This window comes from Propithecus coquereli, unplaced genomic scaffold, assembly GCF_000956105.1.
Source record: "Propithecus coquereli isolate 6110/MARCELLA unplaced genomic scaffold, Pcoq_1.0 Scaffold188, whole genome shotgun sequence".
Classification (NCBI taxonomy): domain Eukaryota; kingdom Metazoa; phylum Chordata; class Mammalia; order Primates; family Indriidae; genus Propithecus; species Propithecus coquereli.
In genome coordinates, this window is record NW_012143634.1 from 1,983,417 (window position 1) to 2,007,618 (window position 24,202).

Genomic DNA, 24,202 nt, shown 5'->3' on the forward strand with positions numbered 1-24,202 from the left:
TCTAAGGAAATGTGAAACCTGAAAATGTTTTCAAATCAGAGTTAGAAATGGCCTCCCAAACAACAACAACAAAGAAAACGAAAAGAAAGGAAAAGAAACCACCTTAATGTTAAGAGTTAGGTTGTCTTGGATGGCAAATTGATACACATTTTCTTTTATGGAAGTGTGCATTAAAATTTGTACTCTTCCTTCTGTTAGAACTTTGGCAGTGGAAAAGGACATCTTTGCTTATGTGGAACTCCTTTCATTCACAAATGGTAACACCTATGTTATACTCAAGCTTGGAGAAGCAATAGAAGGTGGATTCTGTGGGGATTTTTTGTTTTTTGTTCTGTTTTAAGAAAGATCCTGGCATCTTCTTTGCCATTTGTGCTGGGGGCAGCACAGTGACTTGGATAGATCAGGTGAATATGTTATTTGCTCTAGGGAGCACAGTTGCTTCTCAGAGATTGCACAGCCTTGCACATGAGTACCTAAAAACTCCTGGGTTATTACAAATATATCCTCAGCTCTCTCTCCATCTCTCCTTCCTCACAGTTAATAAGTAAATAAATAAAATCAACAGCATTTACCACTAGCACTCCCTTTGAGAGAGTAGGCAGTTGGCTATTTTAAAAGTTTGTGTTATTTTTTTTGGTTTTGTTTTATTTGTTTGCTTCATCGCATTTGAGTGTAATTGTAATCTTTTCTTGGGCAAAAACAAGAGCGACCTACAGCAGTGGCTGGTGAGAAGAAGGAAGTTTTGTTTTTGGATTTGTTTTTGAACTAGATAGTGAAGTGCCATGACCTGGAGTTAAGTTGGCGACAAGGAAGAAAACTCAAAAAGTGAGTGCTGGAGATGGTGGATGGGGAAGGGTGAAGGTGAATAGTCAAAAGTCAGTCCTGTTTGGAAAAGCATTTTATAGTGAGTGTTGACTGAGATAGGAGAGGGCTAAATTACGGGTTAAAATGTGGAATGGGTGGCATAAAGTTTCAAGTTTGAATTTTCATATTATTGGAAAAATAAGGAAGAACAAAAAATATTCAGAAATAGAGATGTGATGACAAATGATAAATGTTTACTTATTCGACAGATTCCTTTTTTTCCCCCGTTTGAACCAATGGCAATTATTAAGTGAGCTCTGTGGTTTTTGTAAACATGATTGAAACCTACTCTCACAGGATTTTGCTGTGTTTTCTTTGAAAGAGTTTAAAATAGTCTACAAAGGTCTCCATGTTCATCTTGAAAACAACAAACCTTTCAAAACAGCCCTAATCAGGGCAAAAAAAAATATTGATGTTTTGTTTGCCTTTGTTTTGTTATAGAGAACTTTACCTCGATTCAGCGCAAGGCTCCTCCCCCTCCAAAAATAGAAAGGAAATTTCCACCTTATACTGGCTTTGGTTCTGAAGAGGATTCTCTCCGCTCCTGCATAGGCCTCGTACCCACACTGCATAAGAAGAACTTCAAGAAGTTCATGGAAGAAGACAGGTGCTTGAGGGAACCATGATTTTTATCCAATCTTTCCCAAATGCATTTGGGGTTTATAACATAGTTCTCACGATGAAACAGATGTCATGTAACTCATCTAATTTCAAGTCCAGGGAGACGTTATTATAGCTTTTTAATGAAGTTGGTTAACACACAAGTATTTAAGGTTCTTACTTGAGTGCTTATTTTAATGTGTCATCTGAAGGCCCCTAAAGTTATATTATCCCCAATCTATGTCACTTTTCCATATCTACTTATCTGTTATCTGTCTCCTGAAGATGGTACCTAGGAAATGATGTAGAGTAGAGGTCAGTAAGCTTTTTATTAAAGGGTTAGATGGTAAGTATTTTTGGCTTTGTGGGCCACACGGTATCTGTCACAACCACTCAGATCTGCTGTTGTAGCATGAAAGCAGCCATAGACAGAACATAAACAAATGTGTGACTGTGTTCCAATAAAACTTTTTTTATGGACACTGACATTTGAATTCCACATAATTTTTACATATCGCAAAATATTATTCTTCTTTTGATTTTTTTCCAACCATTTAAAAATGTAATAACCATTCATAGCTCAAAGGCCATACAAGAACAGGTGGCCAGCTGGATTTGGCCTACCAGCTATGGTTGGCCAACCCCTGCTAGAGAGAGTTCAATGATTTATAAGTGTTTTTCAAAATATTATTTGGTGATAATGTTGTTGTTTTCACTTGGGAGGTTGGTTGAGTTCAGTAACCAAAGATTTCTCACATGGCTGAATATAATTTTAAACGATGGTCTTTCAAAAGTATTCCTGATACACATGAGGAAAAATCTGCTCCTGAGTCATGTATATAGAATGCAAGCAGTGCCCATGACTACTTTTTACTTCTGCAGGGAGAGCAGGCCCTAGAGAAAGAAACTAGGGGAAACGTGGTGGGGAAATGTTCCAGATGCTTGAATAGGATGAAGGCTAAAAATTGCAGTCCTGTGTGAGGGAGATGATGGGTAGAGAGATCCTGGAGAGAAAAAAATGATAAAGGGAACATGTAGTAACTAGGAGAAGGAGAAGAAAAAGATGGCATCTTGAATTTGATAAAATTGAATGGGGTCAGATGCTGTTGGAGAACATTTGAAGAGAGAGAACAATAGTTGTGCTATTTCTGTAACACTGGTGAAAATCTATTAGTAAGAATTGTATAGAATGTCTAAATGTCTGCCTTTGCTATGGTAGGATGTCCTTTGTCTTTCAAGAAATAATCTTCTACTTTTAAGCACTTTAGTGTTTTATTTTTAAGTTTGAGAAATGATACTTCTCCAAGTGTGGTCCTGCACTTGTTAGAAATGCTAATTCTTGTGCTTACCCCCAGACAGACTGAGACAGTAAACTCTGGGGATGGGTCCCAACACTCTGTTTTCTCAAGCCCTCCATGGGATTCTGAGGCACATCAGTGTTTGAGAACCACTGATTTTGATCACATAAGAAGGACATCAACTTATACTTCATCCTCCCTTATCGAGAACAGTGTTTACAATGAGGTTCCAGGGTAGGATTTTTGATGGACACTTTTCACTAACTGCTGTTTTTAAGAGCAGCCACCCGAAAGAGGTGGGCAGGAAGAATGTCCCTATTGTAAAAGGAGAGGGAGTTTTTCTTACAAGTAAACAAGATGAAATATTATCCAGGGTGTTGCTTCTGGAACCCAGGGGAAAACAGTTCTTTGTGGGTAGTTGACTTAGTCTTTCTTTCTGTCTACACTGTGTAAACTTGCCCACAGAACACTGACTGTAGACAGTATTCCATGTTCTTGTCATGCTGTTGTGGCTGGAGGATGATGATATAGGCACTAATGTCTCTGATTTCATTCTTTCTGTCCACTGCTCGTTCTGTGCCAGGAATACACTTCCCTCAAGCTTCTCCTACACAGTGACCATGTTTCCATAGTAACTTGCACATAAAGCTGGAGACTTACACATGAGTTTGAATAACCCAAGGTTTTAAAACTGTGAGAACCTAAGGAAGATGCTCTCACAAAGCATACAAAGAACAGTTTCTTAATATAAATAAGCTGTGAATAGAGACATGAAATTTTACATGGTATATATCAATTATATATATTGCTATTAAAAATGTATTGGGTGCTATAGTTGTTATGAGGTTAATGTTGATCTACTGTGAGCTGTTGGAGGAAGTATTAATAGTTTCAAATTAAAGCATATGAGGTTTTTGATGGACATGAAGACCTTCTTTATTGCCTGAGTAGACATCATTATGGTGGCCTGCTAGGCAAATTATCTAGTTTGACTTGGATGAACCAGAATAATATCTTTTTTGCTGCACCAGGCTAAAATTAGTTACTTCATTCTCTGTGTGTCCACAATACTCTGCTGATTATACCTCTAATAATAATATTACTAATACTGAGAAACAATTAGTGGTAACTGTGTACTAACTACTTTACAGTATTCGATCTCATTTCATCCTCAAAACAACCTTGGAAAGTAGATAATATTATCGCACCCATTATTAACGTTAGGAAACTGAGGCTCAAAGAAGCCGTGCAACTTGCCTGAGCTCACACAGCTAATTTTTAGTTGAACTAGGATTTGAACCCAGGAAAATCTGACTTCTGGAGTTCACCTTTCTTGCCACAGAACCTGTACTTGTCACAGAGCATGGTAATTACTGGTTTATGTAATTTCTGGACTACCCCTAGATCAAGAGCTCCTTAGGGCAGGGACTGGTTTTATTGCTTCCCTAAGAGTTAGAACAGTGTTGGCAACATACTTGGGGCTCAATAAATAATTTGCCCAATAAGAACAGGAATGGATGAATAAGTGAGTAAATAGAATAAACATTCACTCATCCAGTTCTTAATGATGGAAAGAAGAGACAGATGACTTCACACCGGGAAGGTTATTATCCCTGACTTGTGCTATTCATAACCATATAGAATCCAAAAATTCATGATTGAATTGTAGTCTCTGACTTGTTTCAGTTATTGTCCATCTGCTGTCCCCATTAGTCATTTTTTCCCTCTTAAAAATTTTTCCCCATCAATAAAAATAAGCCTTCATGTGTCTTCCAACCATAAGACTCTGTAGCTCCAGCTATTTTTGAGGTTTTTAAGTAGGTATAGAGCCCCAGGTGAGCCATTCATTTTCTTAGTGAACAAATGTTTCCTGAGTTTCTGCTGTGTGCCAAGCACTGATATAGGTGCTTGGGATATGTCAGTGAACAAAACAGACACGAAGCTGCCCTCACAGAACTTACATTCTAGTTGCGGGAGGTAGACAACAAACAATAAATATAATATGTAAGTAAATTATGTAGTATACAAAAGGTGTTAAGTGCCATGGAAAAAATAAAGAAGGTATTAAGTTGCTATAAAAAGAATAAAGGGGAACTGGGAATGTGGGGCTAAGGAAAACCCCCAGTCACAATTTTAAATAGTATGGTCTGGGTGGATCTTACTGAGGAGAGGAAATGTGTTCCAGGCAGGAGGAACAGTCATCAAAAAGGCCCTAAGCAAGAAGCATGCTTGGATGTGCAAGAATAATCCAGGAGGCCGACATGGATGGAGTAGATGAGTAAAAGGCAGAGCACACAGAGATGAGATGAGAGAGGGAATAGGGGATCAGATCACATTGGGCCTTGTAGACCATTATAAGAACATGTTTTCTTTTTCTTTTTTTTTTTCAGAGACAGGGTCTTGCTCTGTCACCCAGGCTAGAGTGCAGTGGTGCAATCATAGCTCTCTGCAACCTCCAACTCCTGAGCTCAAGTGATCTTCCTAGCCTCAGCTAGGACTATGGGTACATGCCTCCATGCCTAGCTAATTTTTAAATTATTATTATTATTTTTTTTTTTTTTTAGAAACAGAGTCTCACTATGTTTTCCAGGCTGGTCTCAAACTCCTGGCCTCAAGTGATCCTCCTGCCTAAGCCTCCCGCCTCCCAAAGTGCTAAGATTATAGGCATGAGCCCACCTCACCCACCCTACAAGGATGGTTTTGACTTTGAATGATAAAGGGCCATTGGGAGATTTGAGCAGAGAAGTGACTTGAGCTGATTTACATATTAAAAGAGTCACTCCAGTGCAGTTAAGGAAAGACCAGTTAAGAGGCTAGTGCAATAGTGCTAAAGAAAAGTTGTGGTGGTTCAGATCTGGGTGAGTGCAGTAGAAGTGATGAAATTAAATAGTACGTTCTGGAAATATTTTGAGGGTAGGGCCAATGGGATTTCTTGACAGATTGTATATGAGATGTGAAAGAATTGAGGAGCTAAGGATGCTCTCAAGGATTTTGCCTGAGGAACCGAAGAATAGAGTTGCCATCCACTGAGATGGGTAGACTGTAGAAAGATTAAGTTTGGGCCAAGAGCACAAGTTCAGTTTTAGTACAAGTTAAGTTGGACATGTCTATTAGATATCAAATGGAGATATCAGATGGGTGAATAGGCAGTTGGATATATGTGTGAGTATGGGGTTCAGGAGAGAGGTGTGAGCCAGAGATATAAATGTCGATGTCGTCAGCATGTACATGGTATTTAAAGCCATGATGCCAAACTGTATTCAAGACTTGAGACTGGATGAGATCACCATCTAGGAAGTGAACATACATAGAGAAGAGCATAACCAAGGAGTAAACTCTGAGATACCCCAGATTAAGAGGCAGGGGGGAAAGAGGAGGAACCAACAAAGGAAATGAAAAAGGAGCAAATGAGATAGGGGCAAAACCAAGAGAATGTAAGATCCTGAAATCCAAGCGAAACAAGAGTATTACAGAAGAAAGAGTGATCATTTGTGCCAGTTGCTGATGATTAGTCAAGCTAGATGTGGACAAAAAAGCATTGGAGTTGGCATTGTGGAAATCACTGTTGACCTCTACAAGAGCAATTTAGGTAGAGCAAACCTAATGGAAGTGGATTGAAGGGAAAATGGGAGAAGAATTCGAGGCAGTGATTATAGATAACTCTGGGTTGTGTGTAGATAAAAGTTAAAATGTGGCTCCTGGACCTAGGAATTTATAATTTGTTTTGAGGCAATGGGAATAAACATATTTTGGGAAAAAAACCAGCCAAGAGTACAAATCAATATAGTGCTAAATTGGGTGGAACATTACAGTTGGTACAGGAGGTGTAAGTAGGTGATTGGCTCGAGGGGGGAGTACTGTGATTAAAAAGAGTGTTTTGAGAAGTTTGATAATTAGCTTATTAGTCAAGGAAATATCTGAAGATACTTGCAGTGCTTCTCAAAGTGTTCCCTGGGGACTACCTTATCAAAATCCCCTGGGGTGCTTATTAATAATGCAGGTTTCTGGAGATGCAAGCTAACTACTGAGTCTATGTCTCTGGGGATGGGATTCTGGATTCTGTATATTTAACAAGCTCCCCAGGTGACACTATACGCAATAAACTTTGTAAACCGCTGGTCTAAAGATTTTACTGAATAGATTATATTCCTGATTGATGAGATCTCCAGAACACTAGAATTAGGTGAAAAAAATGGCATATTGAATATGTGAAAAACCCACATTTAACATATACACTTACAAATTTATGTAATTTGTAAGAAGTTCAATTTACAGTAGTATTCATTTGCCCTGAGGTTAGAGCTCACTCGTTTCAATAATAATTCAGTCATCTGAAAGGTTATGGGTCTTTCATGGGGGAGGTGGCTATCAAAACTATTGTTTTGATGTTGTTACTTATAAATCCAGTTATGTACCAGAGAAAATGGTTGACAAGGTATAGCTGTACCCAGTGCTATATGAGGTCTGTCTGAAGCCTGGGAACTAGGCACTAAGAAAACAGATCTATGGCGACCTGGCTGTTTTTCCAGGGCTGTTCTGGGGCGAGCCTTCCAAATTGCTGTACTCCCTTTCACATGGCGCCTCAAGCCTGGCCCTGCTTCTTGGCCAATCCGAGAACGGGATGGAGAAAAGCACTTTCTGCCTTTGCGAATCAGAAATACTTTGTTGTTTATCGCTGTGAACACAAGGAAATAATACATTCCAGCATAGGAGAGTCTGCAAGGGAGGACCTCTCTGCTTAGAATTGTGACAGGACAGGAAAGTGACAGAGGATGTGGTTTATTTTCCTGTTTACCTCCTTGGGGTAATGCTTTTGGTGATCAAAGACCTCCCCAAGGGTTTATTGTTTGTCACAAAGTCCACCTTTCCCTAGCTAGTATCCACGGACATGCTTCTGCTGACAGATCATAAATTAATTTCTTCAGTGACCAGGCAATCAACTTTGGAAACTTTTCAATCTAGACTTTGATCCATCCCCTCTTCAGCCTTCTAGACTGTTCAATTCATGCATAGAATTTTAAGTGCAAATTCCAACCTTTATGGATCTTATAACAACTTCCTACAAACATTTACTGAGTGTTTATAATGTAAAAACTGTTATGTTAGATATTGGTTAATAAGACACCGTCCTTGTCCTCAGAAAACAGACTTGTAATGGCTACTTACAATATGGGTGATAAGTGCTATTAAAAAAAAGGCAGGTCTATAATATTCATTATAGCATTTGAAAGGGAAAGTTAATTTTTCCCTTGAAGGAAGTTGGAGGATGCCGGGGAGCTGAGCTGCAGGAATGAGTCAGGGAGGGCAGGATGTGGGCTAGAAGACAGAGAGGCAGTGGGCATGAACCAGTGGGTAGTGAACAGGGGAAGTGGCCCCAAGCATGGGCAGAACACACCTTCTGGATTTTTTGAGCAATAGGGCTAGGCGTTTGCATTTCTTTCTGACTTGATTATCGTGATTATTGGCCAACCTTGTCACTAGAGAAAAACTGGTTAATGTGGCTGCTTTGAGCAGTGTGTATGTGACATTTGTTTTGGAAACATTTTCCCAGTGTGATACCTGGGACATACAAAGAATCAGAGATATTTTTGGCCAGGCACGGTGGCTCACGCCTGTAATCCTAGCACTCTGGGAGGCCAAGGCAGGAGGATCACTTGAGCTCAGGAGTCTGAGACCATCCTGAGCAAGAGCAAGACTCTGTTTCTACAAAAAACAGAAAAACATAGCTGGGCGTGGTGGTGCACACCTATAGTCCCAGGTACTTGGGAGGCTGAGGCAGGAGGATCACTTGAGCCCAGGAGTTTGAGGCTGCTGTGAGCTATGGTGACAACACTGTACTCTAGCCAGGGCTACAGAGTGAGACTCTATCTCAAAAAAAAAAAAAAAGAAAAAAGAAATAATCAGAGGTATTTTAATATGCTCAGAAAATTTCTCTGCATTTAGATTTAGAACCTCAGTAAGAAGATGGCTGAACTTTTTCACTTCAGAGAGTTTATGCTACTATATTAAAACCATAGCATACCTTTTGCAGGCTTTTTTTTTACATACATAATGTGTGGAAGATTAGTTGTATAATGCATAACCCTCATTTCTCTTCCATTTAGCTATGGCAATGTAAGCAAAATACTCCGTTTTTTTGCAAAACTAATCACAGACAAATGTGCTGATGTGGACAGACTGTTTGTTATTTCATATTTTCTCAGTGATGACACAATGCAAGTGTTTGAACCTATAGAGGAGAATTCAGGTAAGAAATACACCTCTCATAGTAATTTTCCTCAGAACCTTTAACTGTCTCTTCATTTTGAAAATTAGGGAATATGATCTGATTTTGTAGTCTAGATCATTTATAATAGTGGCTTTTCTTTTCTTTTCTTTTTTTTTTTAACCAATAGAGTTCTTTTTACAAAGATGTCTTAAATGGGAACCCAAACTTATAAAATGATAAAAGAGAAACAGTTTGGGTTGGCTCAGGGCCGGGGGACCATTTTTGCTACTATCCTCTCTTCCTCTGTAGCCTCAGAAACACCTCTATGGAACCCAAGGGCCTCAATATCATGATCTGGTTACCACTAGTCCCACTCACAGCCAGCAAGCCAAGAGGAAGTCTGTATTCTTGATAGTCTTGCTTACAAATATCTTGCTTGACTATTACATAAGACAGGAATTTCAGATATACAAATACAATTTTCGGGGTCCACCTTTCTCTGACCCTTTTGTCTGTTGAGGCTGTTGCCAAGGATCCAGCACCTAGGTCCTTGGAATTCCTTCTTACAGTGTGCCGATACCATAGCCATTGCTGAGCACAGCCATTGACTTACCAAAGCATGGAACTATAGGACTCTGTTCTTTGTCTCAACATGTTTAATACTTTTATCTGTGCTGAAGACATACATTTGGGAAAAATAATGAATGATGTGCTGGTTAGCCAGTTCTTTGAAAAGATTTTAAAAGCCCTGATTTGTACTATGTACCAATTTCCATGGTGCGAATACCCCAACCATGGCCAATGTCAAACGGTCAACAGTTTAAAAACTGGCTTGCAAAATCTTTGAAAATTTAACAATCAGCTCCTATGAACTGATATGGGCCACTTGGCATACCAATGAGTAATAAATAACTTGTATAACTAAGTCAAGCTCCATGGTGGTTTGAATAATAGATCAAATCTTAAAATAGGATGTCGAATAGGGATGACTATAAGTCAGGCTCTTATAGGTCAAAAAATCAATTCTATACATCTAGAATGGGGAGGATATCGCTAAGCAAATTGCAGCATGTGTAGGACAGAAAGGGTGATAATAATCAACTACTGGCTTACTAGTAGTAATGGCAGCCATGATTGAGAACCTAATATTATCCTTACAAGAACCTTATGAGGTTAAATACCATGTTAGTCCAGGTCCTCCAAGAAGCAAATGCTGAGACAAGATTAAATGTGCACGAAATTTATTAGGGGAAATGCTGCCGAGGAAAAATATGGAAGAAGCCAAAGGAGGCCAGGAGACTGCAGGTATGACTCCTGTGAAGGACAGAGGGGAGGAAGGAAGGGGGAGTCTTGGACTGTGGTGAAATTCTTAGAAAGTTTTGGCAAGGCTAATGGAGAGTCCTTAAGGCCAAGTTGCTAGTTGGAGGAGCCTTTGTCTTGCAGGAGTGGGCCTGTCTTAGTATCCTTGCCTTGCTTAGTCATCTGTTTGCAGCAGCCTATGGGAAGTGTGACCTTGGCACACACCCAAGGATAGATTACTGAACATGGCAGCTAGGACCTTCTATCAGTTATGTTCCCCACCACAGGTGGTCTTAGAGGTACATTTTCGTGGCCCCCACAAATTTTATTCCCATTTTACCAATAAAAATTCACAGAGTTTCAGAGAGATTAACTCCTAAAGATAATCTAGCAAGCTTGAGAGCCAGGATGGAATGCAGGCTCCAAAGCCTGTGTCTTTCCACCACCTATGGTTTCTGCATGTGGTAGGAAGAGTGGGATGAAGCTGACCAAAAGCTCATTTGATCGCAGACTGTTTTCGTAGGTCTGTAGATTTCAGTTCAGTATCAGAAGATACTGGAGTCCCCTGTTCAACTCTGCTCACTGCTTTCTTAGAGGTCAAAAAACAAATAATGCCCAGGAGAGAACAGACGAAATGTTGAGGATTCTGGAAAGTAAGAAATATGAGGCATTACTAAAAGAAGCAAAGATATTTTACCTGTGGGGGGTAAAAAGTTAAGGGGATTCCCATAGTTATCTTCAAACACTTAAGTAACCTCCTTTACAGTAAGACATCGTCTGGAACAAAAAGGTGGAAATAAGCACAGGTGAGGAATTTTCTAACTGGTACTGTTCAAAACCTGCTCTAAAGATAAATATCTTCCTAATGTCCCACACTCCCAGTATGCTGCTGGGCATATATAGCGGGTCCTTGCCAAATGTTTATTGCACTGGGAAGGGAGCAGAGAGAGGAAAGAAAAGGCTGCAATGCCATACCGTTGTTTTCTTGAACACGTTCACCTAGGAAGTCTTATTTCTTCACCACTGCCTCATTCTTCCCTTACATCTGAGAATAATAGGCAATTTGAGTTCACAGGTAAGTTGTATAGTCTGTTTGAAGATGAAGTAACTCTGAAGGTAAGTCAGATGGTTCTCTTAAGAAGAAAGGCTACTCATGAACTTTTCCCTTTTTCTATAGGGCTTACTGGTGGGAAGTTCTTGAAAAGAAGCCGTGTTAAGAAGCCTGGACAAGAAATCTTTAAAAGTGAACTATCAGAATATATCAAGGCTGAGGACCTGTACGTTGGAGCCACAGTGAATATCAATGGCTACCTATTTCTTTTGCTCAATGCCGATGAGTACACCTTAAACTACATGGAGAAGAATTCAGATAAGGTGAATTTACTTTGTATAATTCCTGACTTGCCTTTCAGCCCTCTGCAATCTGTGTTTTTCCTTCTCTAGGGCCTTTTCTTCTTCCTCTTGCCACGGGTTTTACATTGTGCATTCACACATGTGGGCATGAATAATGGATCCGTGTGACTTGGCCACAGGTCCCATCACAGAGGCCAGGTCCTTGTATGCTTTGCTTACACGCTGGGTTCTCTGCCGCCCAGCATCACGGATTCCAGGCACAGGCAGGAGGCAGGGCCAGGGTTGAATCAAGTTTCCTGGGTTTTCTGCTGATGCTAACAATGTTTTCAGAAAGAAATTAAACAACTATAGGAAAGGAAGAAAATCTGGTGCCACACACTGTGCCGTCCCAGTTAATTGGCAGAGGCCAGCAAAGAAGGCCAAGACTCGAACAAACAGAAACCCCAAGGGAACCCAATAGTTGCTGGGATTGCAACTTCTCATAACAGTAGCCACCTAAGGCCTAAATAAGAATTTAAGGAGAAATTGGCAACAGTGAGCTCAGAGTTTTTTTTTTTTTTAATTTGAAATAAGATGGCAGATGGGTACTGTTACTGAAAGTGCTATTATGAAGATACTGTTCAGTAAAAATAGCATATTGATAAAATCTCGATTTTAAATGTGGACTGATTCAGTATACAAACATGTATATTTGGGAATCATTGCTGAATATTAAAAGTTCTATCTGGAAAAATTTATTTTAAAAGTCTATAAGTAATATTTATACCCCATTTATAAACATTTAGTACCAGTTTTATCTCATTTATATATAAAATGCCCAGGGTTATGTTGCTAAGATCAGTCTCTCTGAGTGTATCACATCATTCATATCAGTTTGGGTCCTCTAAGAAGCAGATGCCAAGACAGAATTAGCTGTGCAGGAGATGTGTTGGGAGAAACACCTCTTAAGCTAAAGAGGAAAAGAAGAAGAGACCAGGAGGAGGCTGGAGAGCCTTCAGACTGGGAGACAGGTCTGTCTTCTGTAAAGGGAGAGGGGAAGGAAGGAGGGATGGGAAAGGAGAGCCTCAGCCAGCAGTGCAATTCTGAGGAAGCTTCTGTCAGGCCCATGGGGAGCACCAGAGCATAGACTGCCCATCAGAGAGGTCCCTGTCAGGTAGGAGTGGCCCAGCTCTAGTCCCGCCCACCCCCCACCACTGTGCTCTGTCATCAGGTAGGAACAGACTGGGGAGAGGGTGGCCTCGGCAGGGACACTGCATGTGAACTCAGTGTGGACCTGGAAGGTGTGGCTGCTGGAGGTTATCAGCGAACAATGCTCTTCTCCACAGGGTCTCTCTTGACAGGAGGCCTGGGCAGCACCCTCCATGGCTGCCACCACATCTCTCCATTTGTAGTGTTAGCGGTTCAGGTTATCATAAAACCATGAACCAGTAGCTATTTGAAAACACTGAATTCAGCTGAGAAACTCAATAATTGGGCAGTTAAATTTCGGGAGACCAGCAGACCTGGCTTGGAAACCTGACTCCACAGTTAATAGCCGAGTCACCTTAGACATGTATCTTCCTCAAGCTTCAATGTTGTCTTCTTTGAAATGGAAGTGCCTATTTCATGGAGTTGCTTTGAAAATGAGATATGACAATGCGTGTGAAATGCTTAGCTCTATGTGGCCAGTAGCAAGCTCACTGTAGCTACTGTATATTAGGGTTCTATTTCCAAACAGAGGGTGAACCTGTACCTTAATGTAAAATATAGATAGCATGAATATAAGATATAAAGGACTTTTCTCCTTTCAGAACAATAAAAGCAGGATAGGACATTATCTGGTATCAGCATCCCAAGTGAAAACTGCATGATTTTAAAACTACCCTTAACAAGCACATTCTAAGCAGAGAAAGATTAATATACTCTTTAATATCAGTCTGAAGAGTCTTTTTAAAAAGGTTAATAGATCCTATCATGCAAATAGATGAAAGGAAATGCAAAAAAAGGTGTGTGTGGGGGGTGACAGGGGAGTAGGGGCCTTCGATAGGTGCCAAACCACCTGGAGCATTTTCTGGTGGAAGAGAGGGAGCTTTATACTAAATTACCCTCAGTGTTTTCATTTAAAAATTTTGTCTTTTCATTTTTGAACTCTTAGCTGTAATTATTTACAACCTTATGCTCTACTGGATGGAATGAGATATATTCTTACTAACTCAAAAAACTAATCACAGGATAGGAGGCAAGAGCAGTGGGCTGCACAGAGAATGAACGCACAGGGGTTACAATGCCTGTGTGGATCTTTGACACTCAGCCTTGCTCTGATCATTGCATCACCTAATGGCCAACAGTTCCAGAGGGGCCCATTCTAAAGGTCTAGAGAAAATGGAAGTCCACTTATCCAACTTTAAATCCCTGTTCTCTCCATTAGGGTCTCCTAACATATTGGGCCAATGTCTTAGGGTTACAGGGAGAAGGCTGAGGTGGAAGTAGGGGAGGTTTTCTGACATCTGTGGCCAACTGTCCCTTAAACTCATTTCTCTTAGATCTGGGACCTATGCTAATGTGACCTGTTGTCCTGAAACCTTAACGGAAGACATACAAAGCTAGTCATGTCTTCTTGGTGTTGGTCTCTTTGGAAAGACATGCTTACTAACTTCAGGCTCACAGTGTGAAGTCTCTTTGCTGACCATCAGAAAGATTTGGTTCCCAAAGTCTAAGGCATATTTAAAAATGTCTTTCCTCTCATTTTACCCTTATAGTTTCCTTTCAGCAACTTTGAACTTGCCCTACAAAAGGTGAAAGATGAAGAATCAAAATCCATAGAAATCAAGCAAGTATTTACAGCTGCTGACTGTAAGCACACAATGATGGTGGATTATAATGCATTCAGGTAAGCCATATCTGCTAGCCATAATCTGTTTTCCTCTCAAGAATGTCCAAAGAACAGAAAGAACAATTTCTTTTCTAGTGCTTCCTAATTAGTTGCCTACATTTTTTATTAGGAATTGTCATTTCTTTGCACCTATATTAACTTTGTGGTCAAGCTTTGGCCGTTAATATAATAGCAAATTTTGTGTATTTGCATATAAAAGAAATTTATAGGTGGGAAAGGAGACACAAAAGCATAAAAAGTCAGTTGGTCACATTGTCTTGTGAATCATGGTGTTGAAGGATCAGGGGAATGCCAGGAATGGTACATCTGAGTGAGAAAGGCAGAAAAAAAAATGCAGCTTAGAGCACCCCTTCAAATGTTGGGGGACAAAAGAAGGACATCTCCCTAGCGATGTGATGAAGTTGGAAAAGATAGTGAAAATTTTACTGCCGATCATAGTAAAGGTGATATGTATACATCTGCCTATATGTATGCTCACACATATATGTGTATTCTGAAAACCATAAAAATATAGGAATCAAGGGAAAAATTTATGACAGTAGTTAGAAATATTAAATCATGAACAATAAAGATTTTCTCTAAGGTAAAGCTGAATTCTGGGACTATCCAGTGGGTGACCTAGGCAAATTTCCAAACAGTGGAAACACAGGGAAATTCAAATTCAGAGTCTAGTACAATTGTGAGACTTCTTAGCCTGAAAACAAAGTGAATGGAACGTTCAGGAGAATGTCAATTAAATCATGGATGGAGGACAAAGGGGACTTTCTCTTTAGGCTGAGAATTCTGGCTCCTGAAAACAACAGTGGCTGAAAGCTATATAGTAAATTTGGCTGATGCAGTCAAGATGTGGGCTGAGAAATGAGGAAGTGAGCCCAGGAGAGGGTAGCAGGGAGGTCTTTCCAACTTAGTGTCTGCAGTCGCCTATTGCATCACTACCTGGTAGCCTGGAGCCCACCGTTAGGCCCAAAGTGTCCCAAGAACTCGTTTGTTATTTTAACAAAGCTCTTTTGTGTCTCCAAAATGTTCTTTTGAGAGAAGCAGTCAGAGGACATATTTTTATTGTTTAGAATTCCCAACCTTCTGGGATCAATAAGAATTTATAGTTCTTTGTTATTGTTCATAGTCACATACACATGTTCACGGTATTTTGGAAAATAAATGGAGACAGAGTAAAGAGCAAAGACAATTACTCAGGCTGCAGGCTAATGGAAAGCAGTGGAGGAGAAAACAAGAAATTTCCATCAGAAATGAGGGAGTGGTTTCATTTTATTATTTTGTGTCCTTTTACAAAAGCATCCATTCTCCCAACACTCTCACAAAGTCTATTGGAAACACTTTAGTGAGTTTATGGGGCTTTTTGGGAAGCACTTAGACCAGGCAGTGGATCCAAGGAGGAAAAGTTGCTCTGCAGATGGAGGCCTGACCCTGATTGTGGGTGGGATAAAAGACTGCCACACTGTGTTTTTGGAGGGGTGGCCTCAAGGCACTTCATGCTCAGAAAGAAAGAGCTCCCCATCCCAGAAATTCCTTAAGATGAAAATCAGATCAGATTACACCAGGCCTGAAAAATCCTTCAGTGGCTCGCTGTTGTCTTCACAATAAGATCCAAACATTTGACTGCAGCCGGCAGGGCCTCGAGTGATGTGACTCTGTTTGTATTTCCAATGTCATCACTTCTTTGTCTCCAGCCCTGTTTTTTGGCCTCGCTGACTGTCTTTCGGTTTCTCAAACACATCAAGCTCTTTCCTGCCTCCAAGCCTATGCACACGCAGTTCCCTCTGCCTGGAATGCCCTCAGCACCATCCTTCTCACAGCAAACTCTCAGATTCATTTCCAATGTCAGCTCCCCGGAGGAGCTTTCTTTCTCTGATTATCCTATCTAAAGTAGATTGCCCACTGTTATTCTTAGCCCCTTGTTTATATTTTTCACAGCACTTAGCACAACTTGCAGTTTTATTTAGAGATCTGTTTACTTGAGGAGGAGGGGTGTGCATGTGTGTATGCTTGTGTGTCTTCTCCTATAAGAATGTGAGCTTTCTGAGGGCAGGGACCTTGATGGTCCTGTTCACTGCAGTATCCCTGACACCTAGTTCTGGGCTCAATACATATACATGGTCACTGAATGAAATCATGAACCACTAGAGTTATTCTTGGGCGTTCTAGTTTGGAGGTGGTGGTGTGGCCTCCAAATGATAGTGTAGACCAGGAGCCCCAATGTCCTGGTCCCTATGACGTGCTGTGTTGGGTGCCAAGCCCTCTGCGCTTGGCCCACAAGTGTAGGTCCCTGCACCTTGTCTTCAGCCCTCTCTTTTGCTTCTCACACTCTTTCCTGTGCAAAGACAAAGGAACTATGTCACTATCACATCACATCCTAATTTAATTCTTTGCTCATTGCTTTCAAGAAAAAGATATTTTTCTTTTATTTATGTGTGAATGTGTTCATGTGTATTCTGGTTCCCCTCACCAGAATGTAACCTCTTCCTTCTCTTTCTTGTTTTCTGCTTTAGCCTTATCACTTACCACAGTGTCTGGCAAACAGTAGAGTGTTAATAAGTACTAGTTGAGTGGATACATTTTATTCAGCCCTCACTGCTTTGACTCTGACCTGTAGGTTGATGTCTCCATATTAGTTCCTCAAGGTCAGACCTTTCTCCTGAACTACAGACCAGGAAATCCAAATACCTCTGGGACATGTCCCCCTAGGATGTCCCTTAGGCATCAAAATAACTTTCCCTAAATTGACCTCATTTTCATCTTTCATAAAGTTGCATCTGGGGACTATATCATGGTAAAGGCCACCATATGCCCAGGCCAGGGGTCTACCTTGTCTTTTTTCTCTCCCCTATTGTTATCTCTCCCACCCATACTTTGGAATTCTACTTTTTGTGGGGGGGGCGGTGGGCAGAATCTTGCTCTGTTGCCCTGGGTACAGTGCAGTGGCGTCACCATAGCTCATAGCAGCCTCAAACTCCTGGGCTCAAGCTATCTTCCCTCCTCAGCCTCCAGAGTAGTTGGGACTACAGGCATGTGCCACCACACCTGGCTGAATTTTCAAATAGTAGAGACAGGGTCTTGCTCTTGCTCAGGCTGGTCTCAAACTCCTGAGCTCAAGTGATCCTCCCACCTCAGCCTCCCAGAGTGCTAGGATTACAGGCATGAGCCACCGTGCACAGCTGGAATGATACTTCTTAAACTGCCTCTGGAAACTTCCCCTTCTCTCCATCCCCAGTTCACTGTTGCAGCTCTGCTTTTCATCACTGTTCACTTGGACCCCTTGGAGAGCTGTGTAACTGATCTCTTTTTCCTAACTCTCATCCTCCAAAGTTTTGCCAGAGTGACTTTCCTAAAATCTTATTGGATCATTCCTCTGCTCTAAATCCTGCATCAGTGTATCATGTGAATTTGCCTACCTCTCTCCCCTTATTTCCATCTCACTAGAAGAATACTTTCGTTAGAAGCCACTATTTATTGAGCACTTACTATGGAGCCACGCATTGTGCTGAATACTTTACATTACTGGTAGCTTCCTGTTGAGTTGTTACTTGTTTACTTCCCTGCCTCCACATCGGCTCCTGCCAAGTACAATAGATGTTTGTTGAATAATTTAATGAATGGTCCTATTTCTTAAGGAACATTCAGTCTAAAGCTTGTAGCAAACAAGTAAATAATTGATTACCTTACACCAGGGAAGGGCCATCTGACTCTGACTTAGGGAAATCAGGGAAAGCTAGGCCTGACTTGCACTAGCCAAGTGACTTGGGCAACTCAATGCACCTCACTCTTTTGTGCATAAGCTGGTCTCTGAGGTCCTTTCCAGACTCTGACAATCTAAAACTCTTAAAATGTAGGTTTATAATTCGCTTGTAAAATGTTCCCTTTTTAAATTTGTGCATCGAAATGGCAGACAAGAGTAGAGGCAGGCAGAGGCAGGATTGCAGCATAGGCCTGTGGGCTTCACTTTTGGGGCCCTGATACTCTCTCCTGCTTAGATACCTCACACTCTCGGTAACACCTGGGCCTCAGAGCCCAGACCTACTGCCCTGAAAAGTGGTCCAAACCCCCTGCATTGCCTTTCTTCCTCTCAGAGATTTGCACCTCCTCTCAGGAAAACCTTGAAGGCAAGAGCTAATAAACTACGTCTGGATAAGGTGCCATGGTTGATAATGGATTAATGCATCGTCTTCCCTGAGATATTTGCCCAGAAGTGACCTGATGGAATGCAGAGACACGCGGTCATCAGAAAACAGATGTAGGAAAGGTTTTTTTTCATTTAGGTAGGGAACATTTCTCTTTTGCCGTGATAGGGTCACCACTTTTGCCTCTAGGCTGGACTGATTTCTCTGGGACCCTTTGTTCACAGTCTGTCAGATTCGTCCATGAGAGCTGCTGAGTGTTACCTGAAAGAGTGCAGAGAGCCCTTCTCAGAGGCTTGGGATACCTGGTAATGGGCAGATTTCAGCAGGGAGCAGGGCAAGGACTAGGCTTGGTGGGGCTAGTATTTCATGCAGTTGGAAACAGGGACAGGGTGGGGCTTCCTGGTGTGGGCCCTGGATTCTGAACCACAGGCAGCAGCAGCAGCAGCAGTGAGGGCCCAATGCTGGGGAAGATATGGTCAGTCTCTCCATCTGGCTACTTCCTCAAGCCTTGATCTACCCATTAGAGATTGTACCTGACCCCAGGCATCCTGTGTGTATTTTGGTTATCCGTGTGCTCATCTCTTCTCCCCACGTGGGGGAAGCTCTCAGAGGGCAGGGTCCATGCCTGGTTGACCCTTGTGTCTTTCCCAGATATCGCCAGAACACAGTGTATCAGGCCTCAGTGAACATAGTGAATTGTATTACATGCTTCTTTTCAGACTCCTGTTACCAACTGCAGGGTCAGTAGTTCTCCTGTGAACATCCATGTAATAAATTCCCTCTAAGATTTAGAGCCTGGAGAAAATTTTCTCTCTTGTAAAACTAAAATTTTTCCTGAGGGAGGTAGTATAATTTAAATAGCTCAGATCACTGGTTTTGGACTTGGAAAACTCAGATCCAACTCTCATCTCTCTCATTTCCCAGCTTGGTGGCCTTGGGGAAGGTGCTGAACAATTTTTTCATCTGTAAAATAAGGATAATAATACCTACTACATAAAGCTGTTGTGATAATTAAATTTGATACTGTATGTAAAGTTCTTATTGTAACACACTGACTAGTGCATGGTGGCTACTCAGAAAATGAAAACCCTTTATCCCAATGTTTTTAAGCTGGTGTCACTGACAATAGTAATGGAAATCTACATCCTGTTTTTGGTATTTCACTAAGCTACACATTCACCCATGGTGGGGACATTCAAAACATTCTTTAATAAATGAGGCTGGAAGAGAAACTCTTTAAAAAATTGGAGGCCATGAAGATGGAAAATAATAAACACTGTTGATGGACCAAGGATGGGAAACATTAATATAATCCACCCTATTACTGTCCTTTACTTCAAGGAAGCAGATTGTAAATTTAGTGTTTAGAACATAGTAATGATCTCATCCTGATTTATCTAGGACAATTATCTCTCCCTTTATATGGTTTTGCTCTATCTTTATTTGGATTACTCTGTGTAAATTGTTATTGGGGTTTTTATTGTAAGCTGTCTAACATCTTTTAAGGAAGCCACTAGTCTATGAATCTATATGAACAAAAGCAAAACCAAATACAAATAGATTCCCAAAGCATTCAAATATAGGCTCTTATCATGAACCAAATAGATACTTCGACAGTCTTCATAGTCCATCTTCAAGGTGGGAGCCTCAGTATATATTTTTGAAAACAACATTTTGAACCTTCCTAAAAGCATTAGATATAAATAATGTGATGTCATAGAAAGAATGCTGGCCCAAAAATCATAAAGATGGAGATCTTTGATTTGATTCTGTCACTACCTGGTGGTGGTGTTTGTATTGGTGAGGGCTTAGTTTTAAAAAGCAAAATCCTCTCTGGCTAGTTAATCAGAAAAGGAATTTTTTAAAAGGGTCCTGGATGGTTCATAGTGTCTTTGGAAGGGCTGGAGAAATAAGCTTGAGGCTGAACCGTAGGAACAGTGCCCAGAACTGGGCTGTAGAACTTGTCTGATGAGAAAACGACCTCTGTTACCACCGCCACCACTCACAACTTGCTGCTACACTTGCATTGCTGCCAAGAACTTTATTTTACTGCAGCCATCATGAACACCACTTTTGGCAACCTTGTGTCCTTTGCCAGCCCTGAAAGCTGGACCCCTCTGACACCAAATATAGCCCACGCTGAGTTGGTCTTCTCCTGCTCCCTTCTGAGGCAAAGTATTATGTAAGCTTCCCTGATTGGTGGAGCCTGAGTCACCTACATGTTTCTGATTGCAAGGAAGGCTGGGAAATTGAGCTCTGACTTCCATGTTGGGGTGGCAGAGAACAAAATGTGGGATTTCCCCCAAATATAGAAAGGCCATTCAAAAGGTACCCTTTGTACAAAATTTCAGTTAGGATGAATAAGTTCTGGAGATCTATTGTACATCATGGTAACTATAGTCAAGAATACTGTATTATATACTTGAAAACTGCTAAGAGTAGATCTTAAATATTCTCACCACAAAAAAATGGTAATTGTGTGAGATGATGGATTTGTTAATTAGCTGGATTTAATCATTTCACAATATATACATACATCAAAACATCGTGTTGTGTGTCATAAATATATGAAATTTGTGTTTGTCAATTATACTTGAATAAAGCTGGGAAAAAATAAAATAAATGAAAGATAACCTTTTCATTTGCTGTGACTATCGTAGGGATAGCAAATCCAAACTAACATGAGCCAAACAGGGAACACGAATGTATGTTGACATCAGGGACTAAACTTCTTTGTAATCAAACCAAGCAAAACACCTGCCTAGTTTTAGTACTTTGAAAATACCGTTTTGACCCACCAAACAGCTAAAGAAGATACAAAGCCTTCCCCTACACTTGGCTACTTTTGCAGTTTCAGACAAACCTTTTGAGTTTAAATTGCCTTAAATGAAGGTATTGGATTAAACACAGGTTCATAGATTGAAAGCTGGCAATTATATTTTGTTTGGCTTTTATTTAATGTTTTTAAATTTAGGAGTTTCATCATAAACATCTATATATCTGATGCCTCTTGGAAGATAGAAACTGGACCTAAATTTCCCCATGGCAACAATCAGTTGGGGGTGAGTGGTATTTGCCCTGCCTAGATAGAGCCTGTTCTCTACATTTCTTCCCAGTCTTTATGATTCCTTACTGTCTTACACCAGGGCACCTTCTCCCATTTATCTTACCTACCTACCCCAGTAGGTACTTGACTAGGTAACTCTTGGATTAAATTATTATAAGGTCCCTTCCAATCATAAAATTCCATTATTTTGTTACCCTAGGTATTGTTGAAATAGGCATTTAGGAATCACTGTATAAATAGCCCAAAATAGAACTGAGGACTGATTTTTAAATTAGAGCCCAAATATGATTATGTGCCTCAAAAATCTAAAAGAATCAATTTTGAAGTGGTTAGAACTATTAAAAGTATTCAGGAAAGTAGCTAAATGTGAGAAAACTATATATAAAATAGTAGCTTTAGTTTATATTAGCCATCGCCAGTTAAGGAATGTTCTGCAAAGGGGATATTATTTGCTATAGCAACAAAAATTATGAAATACCTGGGAATAAATTGACAAGAAATGTATAAAACTAAAGCGAATACGATTTTAAAACTTCATGATACTTCTGAATGGGAAGGCAATATTCTAAAAATTCTGATCTGTCCAAATTAATCTGGAGATTTGAAGCAATTCCAATCAGAATTACAAAGAAGTAGGTTTTTGCTGTTGTTAGATTTGGTTTTGTTTTGCAGGGTTAGGGAGGAGAAATTGACTCACTGATTACAAAGGTTCAACAAGAAGAATAAGGGATGTAGAATAGCCAAGAAAATACTGAAAAGAAGAATATTAAAGTATAGATACTAGAAATGTATGTAATTTACAGACATTTGTGGACCTCACAATTTTGTAACAGAGGAATAAGCCAAAATATCAGTGAAATAGTGTAGAGTCCATAAAATACCCATTTTTATGGACTTTAATATAGGGTATGGAGAACATTTCAAATCAGTGGAGAAAGAATGGATTATTAATAAAGATTTTGGTGACAGTTGATTAGAAAACATTTTTATACATTTTTATTCTGTGGTGGGGCACATTTTCTAAAAACCATAAAGAAAAGATTGTTTTGGCTACAGGAAATTTTTATATTTCTCTATAGCAGAAGATATCACAAACAAACTTAAAAGACAAGGAATAGACTGAGGGAAAAATATTTACAACTAGAATAAGAACCAGGGGTTAACATTAAGGACTTATGAAGAACTCCTATAAAATCAGACAAAAATGGGTCAAAGACAGGAATGGACAATTCACAGAAGAAGTACAAATAGTCTTTAAACCTATGAAAAGATGCTCAATAATGATACAAGCTGAAACAACAATGAAATGTTATTTCCACCTATTATATTGGCCATATTTTAAAAGAATAATGTAATTGACTCTAGGTGAGCATGTGGGGTAACAGGTACTCTCTTTTTCCATTGATAGGAGTTTAAATTGGTTTAGCATTTTGGAGGGCAATTGGTAGTATCTGTCTAATATTTAGATCTTTTTACCTATAAATTGCACTTTTAGAAATTTTTTATTCGAAAAAATTTTGACAAGTGGATTGATTGATATAGATATGTGTGTGTGTATGTGTGTGCGTGCACGCATGCATGCACAATATTTATTGCTGCAAACTTTGTAATAGCAAACATTTGGAAAACTCAAAATATCCAACAATAGGGGAATAGTTGGATATATTCTATTGCATTAGTTTAAGACAGTACTCTTTAGCTGTCACAAAGAATGAAGTAGACCAAATATACATACCCAAAGAATGAGTCAATGTGTCAGTCGGGATTGGCTAAGTAACGCTGCAGTAACCAGCAATCCCCAAATTTCAGGGAAATAAACCAAAGGTTTTTATTTTGCTCACTCTATGTATCCATTGTGGTTGTCAGGGTAATTTTGTTCATAGTAGCTACTCAGGTACCGAAGCTGGCACAATAGCCATTACCCTGAATGCTGTCTGTCACTTTACCAGAAAAAGAAGAGAACTCTGGAGGGCCAAGCACAACCAATTCTTGCCTGGGCAGAAATATATATCATTTACACTCTCAATTCATTGGCTAGCACTAGTAACAGGGCCCCACTCATGTGCTCAGAAGAAAGAGGAAAACCAGATGTGAACAGCACTGATGGCTACCATATATATGTTGTACTGTTTTGTAGATAAAGCAAAATCCAGAAGTATGTATAATATGATCCTATTTATGCCAAAAATTTAAAGGTTGTATGTGCCTGTGTATTTATATAAATATTTCAAGGAATGTATATCCTTTGAAGAAATTCTAGCAGACTACACACCAAGCTGTTATTAATACAGTGTGCCTCATTCCTTGATTTTTTTTTTTTTTTTACAATGAGCAGTGGTAAAAAAAAAAATAAAAAGTTAAAATAAAATAAAACTCAAACAAAGCCAAAAAGCCTGGGCGAAGAGCTTTTTGAACATTTTTTCGAAGAGAACATTTTTATTTCTTGCTTCAGTTTCCAGAAAGAGCTAATGGCAGATGCTGGCAGAATGTTTTGAGCAAAAGTTC

General features: G+C 40.0%; 1 protein-coding gene across 1 annotated transcript in view; it reads left to right on the plus strand.

Moving 5' to 3' along the window:
- EFHC2 (EF-hand domain (C-terminal) containing 2) overlaps window positions 1–24,202 on the plus strand; it is a 150,995-nt gene that overhangs the window by 81,662 nt on the left and 45,131 nt on the right. Inside the window, exons 8-11 of the mRNA XM_012642805.1 lie at window positions 1,306–1,471; window positions 8,867–9,009; window positions 11,447–11,643; window positions 14,361–14,491. Coding sequence (XP_012498259.1) covers window positions 1,306–1,471; window positions 8,867–9,009; window positions 11,447–11,643; window positions 14,361–14,491 — 637 coding nt within the window. The remainder of the gene's footprint in view (window positions 1–1,305; window positions 1,472–8,866; window positions 9,010–11,446; window positions 11,644–14,360; window positions 14,492–24,202) is intronic.